Source organism: Oryza glaberrima, chromosome 1 (genome assembly GCF_000147395.1).
Source record: "Oryza glaberrima chromosome 1, OglaRS2, whole genome shotgun sequence".
Lineage (NCBI taxonomy): Eukaryota > Viridiplantae > Streptophyta > Magnoliopsida > Poales > Poaceae > Oryza > Oryza glaberrima.
In genome coordinates, this window is record NC_068326.1 from 20,903,980 (window position 1) to 20,916,097 (window position 12,118).

Sequence of the window (12,118 nt, forward strand, 5' to 3'; positions counted from 1 at the left end):
CATAGCCCCGCCGCCATCATCTCCCTGCGTGTTTACGCTACATTATAGTTGTCATGGCTATATTGTGGTGCTCCACTCTATTTAAGAGAGTCTATAACAAAGTCCGACTCTAATTCTATCCTACACCTATTCCAACTCCTAGTAGGACTAATATAGTTGACACCTATTCTATATACAAACTCCACCTTGATGAAGATATGTCACCCAAAAGTAATAGAATCATCATGCTGATCCACCGGTCCTCCAGACTTGGGTTGTCTTTTTTTGCATTAAGATATTTCGTTATCCCTGTAATTTCTTCATCTCGACTTCACTTGCAATAGTCCTCCATCTTCTCACCTATCATCTAAGTCGTCTTGCCAACCGAAATTGGACTCCTCTTTAACCGGCACATACTAGACTCCTCAAAGACCATGTTCACCTTTATATTTTGTCTTAAATTTGATTTTATCTAATCCATGGCTAGATAGCCCTTGTCATCACTAAATAGATAAATCAAACTCACCGGACTATTGAAGAGAACCATTACTTCCTTGTTTTTTGAGGGGAAACACAGTAGGGGAAGCCCCCACAGTAAGAAATTTATTAATAAAAAATTAAAAATATTTACAAGGACATTTATCCATTGAGAAAGAGTTTGTCTCTCAGAAACATTTAATCTAAAAACTAAAAGGGAAAGATCAGTCTTAAAGAAAGCTTTCCAAGAAGGAACCGATTGAGGTATATTCTGAAAGATTAGTGAGTTTCTTTGCTTCCAAATGTTCCACGCTGCATTAAGAACTTTCTCAACAAAATGTGAAGACCTATAGGAAGTCTTCGCTGATGTAGCATATCTTCAAAGGTGAGAGAGATGTCCTAGACAATACCAAACTGAGCCCAGCAATCAGCACTAAAAGGACACTGGAAGAAAAGATGTAAAGTGGTTTCTCTTGCATGGGTTGAACAGAGCACACAAGCTAAATCAGAATTGTTAGGAGGACGGTGTCTTCTATCAAGCATATCATAGGTATTTAAACAATCGATTAAGAGAGCCAACTAAAAACCTTAACTTTCATAGAACACTTGCTTTTCTAGATCCAAATTAAATACCCAGGCGCCTGTATATGCATAAAATTGATGTCATAACCATTTCTTCCTTGTTGTCTTATGAACCGAGCTAAAAATCCAACATCTATGTTTTCCGCATAAGTAGACTGAATCCATGATAATTTGAGAAAACTCATTATTGCCTTGAATCACCTGAAGAAATTATCACGATAACCTTTGCTCTTCCTCTTCAGTGACGCATATTTTCATATATCCTATCATGCCAACCCGTATATCTTGGATATATCATGTACTGCCAAACAGATCAACGAATTCAACCCGCTGTTGCCCGTGTATTTTCTTCAACCTGATCCGAACGTCCTAGCACCCACGGTATGATTGCCTGCTTGTAATCTAACCTTCTCGCTCTGACCTGGTTCAGTATGGTCTGCACACACCTCTGCCACACTTCTTGCTCGGTCACTTTGTGCAAGCAATATGCATAGGACAACACCCATGCCATCGGTCCGTGCCTCCGCACATACTGCAGTTGCAGCCCTCGTGTCCACTGTCCATGACCTCATCGTCCTCTGCCCTGCACGTCCACCACACCGCATCACGTTCGCTGGCTTCGCCCTTCTTCTATAGCCTCCTTGCCGTCGCGGATCTGCGATCACTGCATGCGTCGAGTGCGTCGTTCATCGCGCTACCCCTCCGATATTTCTGAAAACCTACGGCCATGTCCAGCCTCATCTTCCAATCACGTTCTGCCATCACTGGTTTGATCACAAGCGAGGTCATCGCTTCCACAACATCCTCGCTATCACCATCTATCTCGTTGCCATGATTGACGATCTTCTACCGATGCATGATCCCACCTTGTATTTCCTCCTTCACATGTCTTCTTAATCAAATGCTGAAACCTTTGGATTGATACCACTTGTTATAAAAGTTAGTCAATATAGCGGAGCGACGACTAACATTCTCAATCACTTCAGTCATTGATCACCTAAACCACGTCACATGAAGACACAAGAGCACACGATATTTGTTAACGAGGTTCAGCCAAAGCCTATAACCCCGGAGCTTTGATTATGGATGCTTCTCCCCAATCAACATGACAACTAAGCTGTTATGAGTCCATGACGTGTCTACGCATATTGTAGTCGCCATGGTTACATTGTGAGCGGTCTCTATTTAAAGAAAGCATATGACAGAATCCGACTCTAACTTTATCCTACACCTATTCTATCTTCAAATCCAACTCTTAGTAGGACTGGTATATTCGATATATTCTAACCATCCGTAAGTCTATAGTACTTGTTAAAAAAAGAGACCAAAAGTACACTACCCCTAAAATCTACGAAATTAATACGTCAACAAGAACAAATTAAAGGAGAAAAATTTAATACCGTTCATTTTAGGTTGCCCACTCTACATATATTTACAAAATAAATTTTAAGGTACTTAAGAAATTACCTATAGAAAATACATGTAGGTAACAAATTTTACACTAAAAATAAAAAAATTGGTACCTCTAGATATTTAAGTACCCGGAGATACCATATTTTATATAAAAAATATTATATCTCCCCTATCTTTTCAAAGGTGATAAAATTACTCACAAAATACAGCTGTATTTACAGAAATAGAAACAAAGGTATATATATCAATTAATACCATATATTACTTCCAACTAAATTTAGACCTTGGTCCATGCAATTTTCTTAGCAAAATCCAGTTAGTTTACTAATTAAATAGAAACTTAGACAACACTCCTGCATGATATAACAGAAATATGGTGTCTCTAGAACAAAGTCCATATAAAAGCATCAACCGGTGGAAACATATGAAGCAGGAGAAGACACGTCGACCGAGGATATGTAGTCTATAGTGTGTTGCATCAACATATGCAAGTGGGCGTGCGAGCGAAAACCATCACATACTACATAGTAGCAGCCGGTGGCACAGGAATTAAGGTGAAGCTGTTGACCATATAGTTAACTAATCTGCACATGGAAGAAGTGTTAGAAAATACCCCCTCAGTTACATATTGTAAGTTCTAAAAAAAGGAACCATATTGTAACATTTATTTAGCTTTTTTTTCTGAATTAAAAGTTCTTTAACGTCAATCAAATTATAGGGAAAAAAAGTAACATCTAGCTACATTCCCAAATGAATACACTATGCAAGACATGTTTCACAGTAGATTTCAGTTAAACTTGATATTGTAAACGTTAGCATATATATTTTATATAAATTTTATTTAAGTTACAAAAATTTTACTTATAGCACAAGACTGATAGATGTTAAGTACAATGATTGATTAATGTTTGAAACTGTTACGCATAGTATTGTCGTGCGCGCGTGATGCGACACCAGCAGATAGTAACAGCCATGAGAGACGTCAAATGCTCCCTCTATCTTAAAATATATAAGCATTTTTAAAAATAGAGCTAAATCAAATATTTTTAACTTTTGCTATTAATAGTAAAAAAAGATCAATCATGTATATGGATAATATTACTCAACTTAGCATTAAACAAATTAACATACTATGCAAACTCTTTTCATTTAAACAACTTATTTTTATAAATATTATTGATAGCATCTCAAAGATCTTGTTGAAGTAAAAAAAAACACACACACACATATATAAAAATATAATGGATGGAGAAAAAAAAACAGAAGAATTGGCCAAGTCCAACCAATGAGGTGCTTTTCCTAGGTACAGCCAATATAGCCTGGCACGATCGATGCATTGGGATGGGTCGTCATCGTCTATATAAAGATCAAGCCAGTCGTCCCTGGTGTCTCCAAGAGATCTGTTCTCCTTGTCGAGAGGAAGCCAGCTAGCTAGCTAAGATAGATAGAAGAAGATCAAGACAACGACCAATATCCGTCGTCCATGGGGAGCACCGGCGACTGCGGCAATGGAAAGGCGGCCGACGGCGGCGGCGCCGGCGGGTTGGTGGTGCCGGAGATCAAGTTCACCAAGCTCTTCATCAACGGCGAGTTCGTCGACGCCGCCTCGGGTAATACATAGATATATGCCTCATCGTCATTGATTAACTTAATTAATTAATTAATTGCCATGGTTTCTTTACAAGATAGGCGTACTGCTACACGTTTCATCGTCTTTGATTATAATTTCATCCTTATGTGTTTCTATCCATTCTCTCTCCAGTTATCTGATACGAGAAATTTAATTTACCATACCCGGGGTACCAGTACTTAGGATATTTAGGAAGTACCAAAGTTTATATAAAAAATATGATACCAATACAACTTAATTAAGAACTGTCTCTAATATTTATAGGAAACTATTTAAGCTCTCGACAATTCCATGCCATTTTTTTTAACATTTTCTTTGGAAAATATGTTAAAATTTAACCGGCCTCTACAAATTAATAGTTATGAACAATCCCGCAAAAAAATATAGTTATGAACAATTTGTCAAGTATATTAGTATTTTACCGTATACGCACTGTCGTTGTCGTCGTCAGCCAACTGATCAAAATCTCTCCCAAGGAAAACTAACGGCTTAACATCGAGCATGGAATGCAACGATATGATATGGTACTCTGTTGACGAACTAATTTATTGGAGTTAACTCATGCTCGATTTCTTGCATGAAAATTAAGTTAGAGAAATATGTAGGTACTTACGTGTATGAATATAATGTATAAATATGTAGGTACACATGAATATGATGTACTGCGTGTTGCTATAGAGCTGAGGCGGTTTTTGTTTTGTTTTTTTGAAAATAGCCGCTAGCTAGCTAGCTTTCTCTTCAATTCTCGCGGTCTCCTGAAAATGAAAGAAAGAGTATGTTCCAACACAGAAAACTCTCGACGACCGACCTAATAATGAAAATTAAAGAGGAGGTTAAAACTTAGACCTTACGGGGGCAAAGAATCTAACTGCTCTTGATCTAGCTGTACTATATTTTCACAAATTTCTCATGTTCTATTTAATAAAATTGGTGGCTCATGATTCGTTAAACAAAAAAATTCTTGGTGTCTCCATCAAAACATTAAACGACCATCCATGTCCATGAACCCTTGTACTAACGGTACATTACACATTTATATCAGTTACCATATACTCCCTCTGATTTCATTTTAATTGACGTTTTGGACAATGACACGGTCTACAAGATACATTTTTGATCTTATTTTTCTATTATAATATATATAATAAATAAATGCATGTTCACTTTTATTATAGTACTTTAAAAGACAAATCTATATATGTTGTTCTAGTTCCCTTAAACTAAATATTATTAAAGTTATTGATGGTCAAAGTTATAAAAGTTTGACCTTAACATTGTCCAAAACGTCAATTAATATGGAACCAGAGGGAGTACGTAAGTAGCCATGTCTGCTGGTGGTTAATTTATTGCAATAATATAACCTATAGTGTTTTATATGTTATTTCTTTCTCTCTTTATTCTTTTTGCATCATATATATCATTCATCAGAAGTAGTTAATTAATTAAATTAAAGCGTAATTCCTATAGTTTTTTAATTCGATGTTATTTCTTTTCTCTTAATTATTAGTATATATTTTCTTTTACATCATCATTCATCACAAGTAGTTATAAAGCATAAATGAAACAAAGTTTTGCGTCATGCATGAGTCATGTACTTTGGCATTATGAAATGGACACATGATATTGACTCTTAGACGTGGTTGCATCCGTAGAAACAGGAGGCCAGATCGAAGCCAAGTCAAAACGGTTGTGTACGTTCTATATATCTCGCTCCGATATCTACAAATAATATAGAATATATTTTTGTTTATCTCCTTAGCTAAGCTAGCATTAGCAGCCGGCCAGCACAGCACACAGGACAAGCTATTCCCTCCGATTTTAATATATAACGACTTTTTGGGACACACATTTGTTTGACTATTTGTCAGATTTAAAATTTTGTGCAAACATAAAAAAAAAATACAAGTCATACTTAAAGTATATCTAATGATAAAATAAATAATAACCTTATGATTTTTTTTAAATAAAATGAATGATTATGTTTAAATGTCAATTGTGCCAAATCGGAGAGGGTATTAGCTAGCTACTACATGAAGCACCGTAAGCATACGTCAAGTGGCCAAACGTGGCGTGCACTGCGATTGCAAATAAAGGCAGTTAAAAATATTTTTGGTTTGTTTGTAGGGAGAGGAGCTTTATTTATTTACCAGAGAAAAAAAATGTATCCAACATTTATTATGCCCTCAGAAAAATATCCACCCTAAAAACGGAAAAAGGGAATCAACGTGAGTGTGGCGCCTCCACGTAGACATGACGTCATAGTGAGAGGGAACAGCTTTGACTAGTCATAAATATCTTCCATTCTCGTGGAAGATTCTGTTCATAATCCTCGGCATTCCCTCGTTGTGCCACTAACAAAAATACAAAATGGACCTTGCTTTCCAAAAAAAAAAAGAAAAAAAGAAAAAAACAAGATGGACCTTTAGAAGCTCCTGTCGGTACAGAAAAAATTCAAATTGTTCTTCCTCTATTTGGATTGGCCATGGTAACCGACCAAAGTTGAAAATTTTGATCACTGTACGTCTTGTATTCTTCTTATACTTATGTCCCATAATAATCATATTTCTAGAATTTAAAATTGTTCTAAAATAAGTTGTCATAATATATAGTATTAATTATCCCATCAATGATGAGGGACAACATAGTTTTTCTTTTCAAACCTTAATATATGCTAAACAATTTAGAATTACAATTATTTTGGGATGGATGTAGTATCAAAATTACGGTTCACAAGAATGGACCGAATATATTGTTCACTCTATTAAGGTGTTTGACTTTTTTAACTTTTCTAAAAATATATGCTTTCTTTTCCTCTTATACTCGTGTGAAGTGGATACTTCACCCTCCTGATAAACCAAGTCATACTTTTTCCACTGAAAAATAGTTATCTCTACTAGTTTAAATGCTCAGCCGTCCTCCTTCCGTTCTCTCCTCATCATACTCAGGAGGTTGTCCACTCCTTCATGTGTGAGTAACAACCCTAAGATCTAGTATTTTATTTATCCTCAATCCACCTACCCAGCCAATCCCTAATTATATGGGTCTAGCTTGTGCTTTATTCTCAATCCACCCACTCTGCCAATCTCTAAGGCCTAGCCGCATATTACTACTAAGGAAAAAATGATGGTGCAAAGAGATAAACTAAAAGACACAGAGGGGTAATTAAGCGTCACCCGAAGGACCGTGGAAAAACTCAAAATGTTAATCATTTATCTTGTTTCAAGAACAAAATGGACGACTAATGTAATTGTTTCTATGTGGATTTCATTTTTACAGGCAAGACATTTGAGACGAGGGACCCACGAACAGGCGATGTCCTAGCCCACATCGCAGAGGCAGACAAGGCTGATGTGGACCTCGCCGTCAAGGCCGCGAGGGAGGCCTTCGAGCACGGCAAGTGGCCCCGCATGTCAGGCTATGTACGTGCTTCCACTCCCATATGATCTTCAAATCCAAATTTTACAAGTTCGTCCAATTTACCGTACTTACTGTAGCTCGTCCGACAAAATCCACAAATAATGTTGATGTCACGCAGGAGAGGAGCAGGGTGATGAACAAGCTGGCCGACCTGGTGGAGCAGCACGCCGACGAGCTGGCGGCGCTGGACGGCGCCGACGCTGGGAAGCTGCTGACACTTGGCAAGATCATCGACATGCCTGCCGCGGCGCAGATGCTGCGGTACTACGCCGGCGCGGCCGACAAGATCCACGGCGAGTCCCTGCGGGTGGCCGGCAAGTACCAGGGGTACACCCTCAGGGAGCCCATCGGCGTCGTCGGCGTCATCATCCCCTGGAACTTCCCCACCATGATGTTCTTCCTCAAGGTCAGCCCCGCCCTCGCCGCCGGCTGCACCATCGTCGTCAAGCCCGCCGAGCAGACGCCCCTCTCGGCTCTCTACTACGCTCACCTCGCCAAGCTGGTAACAAATGTTCAAACCAAATCCACCCTTTTTGTTTCATGCTTGCTTTTCTTCTTGTTCTTGAGTTGATTTTCTAGAATTTGGATGATAATTCAGTGTACCTTTGATATCATCATTCAGGCTGGAGTTCCGGATGGAGTGATCAACGTCGTCCCGGGATTCGGGCCGACAGCCGGTGCGGCACTCTCCTCCCACATGGACGTCGACAGTGTGAGCAGAGCACTCCGATCACCATCTGGTACTGTAGCGTTTCAGGTTTTTGTCTGAATGAGTTTCTGACCGAAATGTTGGTGTGCATATGTCAGGTTGCTTTCACTGGCTCTGCTGAAATCGGCCGTGCCATCATGGAGTCGGCGGCGCGGAGCAACCTGAAGAATGTGTCTCTTGAGCTCGGCGGCAAGTCTCCGATGATAGTCTTCGACGACGCCGATGTCGACATGGCTGTCAGTCTGTCATCCCTTGCAGTTTTCTTCAACAAGGTAACTAAATGCACTATGCATCCGACCGAGGTTCAGAAATGTTCAGGTTAGGATTGTTCAGTTCAGACTCTGAACTTCAGAGCAAAAAAAAACTGACTGTGCTACTGGCGTCTGAAATTTTCAGGGAGAGATTTGCGTGGCCGGGTCACGCGTCTATGTCCAAGAAGGGATCTACGATGAGTTTGTGAAGAAAGCCGTGGAGGCTGCCAAGAACTGGAAAGTTGGAGACCCTTTTGATGCTGCCACCAACATGGGTCCTCAGGTAATATCATCCTACTGTTTTGTTCAGAAACATTTTCTGTCGAAATGCGAGCAATGGAAGGGAAAAAAAACATTGACAATGACAAAATGGTACAATAGTATCAGAACTAACACATGAACATTTTATTCACTTGCTAGGTCGACAAGGTCCAATTTGAGAGGGTTCTCAAGTACATTGAGATCGGCAAGAACGAGGGAGCAACCCTACTCACAGGTGGCAAACCCACTGGTGACAAAGGATACTACATTGAGCCTACCATATTTGTGGATGTCAAGGTAACCAGCTTACATTTAGAAGCACAATCAAATCAAATCAACAATGCTCATCTGGGTTGATCCTCCATGCAGGAGGAAATGACGATTGCGCAAGAGGAGATCTTCGGCCCGGTAATGTCCCTCATGAAGTTCAAGTCAGTACTCAAAAACCTCACAAGTTTCGATGATCTGATCTCATCTCCAAAACAAACGAAAAAAAACATTCTGAAAACTTGACTTATGATCTGAACTTTTTTTTTTTCTTCAGGACGGTGGAGGAGGCGATAGAGAAGGCCAACTGCACCAAGTACGGGCTGGCTGCCGGCATTGTGACCAAGAACCTCAACATTGCCAACATGGTGTCGAGGTCAGTGCGGGCCGGCACGGTGTGGGTGAACTGCTACTTCGCCTTCGACCCCGACGCGCCGTTCGGCGGGTACAAGATGAGCGGGTTCGGCCGGGACCAAGGGATGGTCGCCATGGACAAGTACCTGCAGGTCAAGACCGTCATCACCGCCGTCCCGGACTCGCCCTGGTACTGATAAATCAAATCAAGCAGCAGCTATAGCTAGAGTGTACCATGTACCATGAATGCTGCAGCCTGTGTAGTGTTTTCGGATGTTTTTCTCCTTAATTCTGCTGCTGCTTGGTGTGGTTGTATGTAGTTTGGTTGTGGGGTGAGATATGGTGCAGATTAAAAGGGGTTCTGATAATCATGATCTGATCCTTGTTTGGTTGAACTTGTTGAGAAATGGATGTATAGAACTCATGTGCCATCGTTTGAAATCGTACAAAATGTGCCTCAAAGTTCAAAGCAGGTTGGATTATTCGAACGGGGTACTGTGCCCTGAGCCCCTGACCGCCTTGTTTGGTATGGAAGGGGTTGAAGGGGTTTGGAGGGATTTGAGGGGGAATAATTCCACACCACAATAGGTGTGGAATAAATCCCCTCCAATCCCTCTCTCTTGGGGATTAACCGAACATAGCATTAACAGTATGACTGGAGTTGTTTTAATTGTGTTCTCTGATAAATGGCCAGAGCCAGATGCAAGAATGAATACTGAGCAATACCATTAGGACGAATGCATGACGGTCTCAAGTTGAAAACGGATGATATAGGCAGATATATAAGCACTCATAGAAACAACAGGAAACTTCTTAAAATATTTGCCACGCATTTCAGGGCATCGTGGTATGCTACCGAACTTTTTGTTTCCATTAGTCAGATGAAAATTCCATGTCCTGTTTTGCCGAGCCATGTTTTTTTTTCCGAAAGAAGAAGAAGAAAAACCAAAGTAGGAATTTTGTACAATAACTTTTGTTGCACAGAAATCATCTTATTGGTTTGGCATTCATTTCTGTAAATCAAAACATACCATATTCATTTCTAAGTTATGCACACACTCGATTAGCAAGAGAAAATAATATTGCCTCAAAATATAAATAGTTTTAGGGTTGGACACGATGTTGATGGGCTATACCCATAACATGATAATTTGATTTAATCTATCATAAACTAGTGGTAATTTGATGCATATTATGAAGTCTAATCTTACCAGTCTGAGGATGAACTGTCGAGGGTCAAGTCGAGGATGACGAGCGGACGAGGAGGGGGAAAGCAGGAGCCAAGAGCCAGGAGCTAGCCGAGGCGAGGCAGCTGCAGCCTCAGAGTCGCAAGCAACAAGCTGTGTCGCCGGTCGCCACACGTGGAATTGGGATCGACATCTCGGCAGTTAGTGTGGCGTGGAATTAGGATTGCACAGCAGCCAGCACTAGGGCCAAAAAAAATTAGACGATCGCACAGCCTAGTAGTGCCCCACCCCCTGGCTTGGCCTTGTTAATCGATCTGCCTATTGAGCTATTGGTTGTTGCATGCTATGGTTGAGCAATTGGAAGTGGGCCTTCATGTTTATATGGGCCACATAAAGGAGGCCCTATGCGATCTCCTATTTGGCCCATAGCCATCGACGAGCCTGGACCGAAGAAGAACAGCATGCCATCTTCTGATTAAGTGAATAATAATAATAATAATAATAATAATAGTTTCAAGACGAATGGATTTTGCTCTAGTGCAGTAGTACGTGTCTGACTCGATCTCCCACAGTGCGAGGGGAAGGAATTATATATATATATATATATAAATATAAATATATATATATATAATAATATTATTATTATTATTATTATTATTATTATTATTTCTACATGCAATTCGGACTTTCGGAGTAGCACGCAGTGATCGATCGATGAATTGTCAGTAGTGTGCTTGGTTTGATCAGGACTCGAGGAGAGAAACTGAATGAGGAGATGATATATTGAACCGGTCAGTCTGTGAGAGTCTGGCTCGGCGAGATTGACTAGCTAGAAGGTATTTCATCAACTAATTTGGAGCTACTCCACTACGTACGTACTACTTGCAAGCCGGCCACTAACTGTGCTCTAATGACTACAATTAATTAATGATAGCCACGTCTGGTTTAATTAATTCTCCCACGAGGCAGATACTCGGATGTTTCTTTGTTTTTGTATTTGATAGTTGGATACAGACTCTATCATACAATGAGACAGAAATTTATTGCAGAATTTTCAGAAGGAACAGCGTTAATAAGAGAACAGCAGAACAATTCTGACCGGGCCATTGTCGTGCTGTTCTGTCCTATATTTCCGTACTGCAACGCAGGGCAGGCACGCCCAATAATGTGATTACCGACATTGTAAAATATTACCTCCGTTTGTAAGTATACGTTGTACTCCCTCTATCCCATAATATAAAGGATTTTAAGTTTTTTTTATTGTTTGATCACTCATCTTATTTAAAAAATTTGTGCAAATATAAAAAACGAAAAGTTGTGCTTAAAGTACTTTGGATAATAAAGTAAGTCAAAAAAAATAATAATTCCAAAATTTTTTGAATAAGACGAGTGATCAAACAGTACAAGCAAAAACCTAAAATTTCTTATATTATGGGACGGATGGAGTAGTAGTTAACATTTTCTTAAAAATTTGACCAACAGTATTTATTTTATTACCTAGTTAAGTAAAGTAAAAAAAAGTCATCGAATTAATTTGAGTATGCCTGGTAATATTCGACAGCATTTGCATTGGCGTTAAGGATTTTGCTGC

General features: G+C 39.7%; 1 protein-coding gene across 2 annotated transcripts; it reads left to right on the top strand.

Moving 5' to 3' along the window:
* Nucleotides 1–3,859: 3,859 nt before the first annotated feature.
* LOC127761309 (aldehyde dehydrogenase family 2 member C4-like) lies at nt 3,860–9,764 on the top strand. 2 transcript variants are annotated; one of them, XM_052285591.1, is made up of 9 exons: nt 3,860–4,061; nt 7,358–7,500; nt 7,617–8,000; nt 8,121–8,210; nt 8,306–8,479; nt 8,604–8,741; nt 8,879–9,016; nt 9,089–9,150; nt 9,264–9,764. In XM_052285591.1, exons 1-9 carry the CDS (start codon nt 3,935–3,937, stop codon nt 9,535–9,537), a joined length of 1,530 nt encoding a protein of 509 aa, XP_052141551.1. In that variant the 5' UTR covers nt 3,860–3,934; the 3' UTR covers nt 9,538–9,764. The 2 variants fall into 2 exon arrangements, with proteins under 2 accessions (XP_052141551.1, XP_052141544.1); XM_052285584.1 differs by having other exon boundaries at nt 9,089–9,127.
* The last annotated feature ends 2,354 nt before the right edge of the window (nt 9,765–12,118 follow it).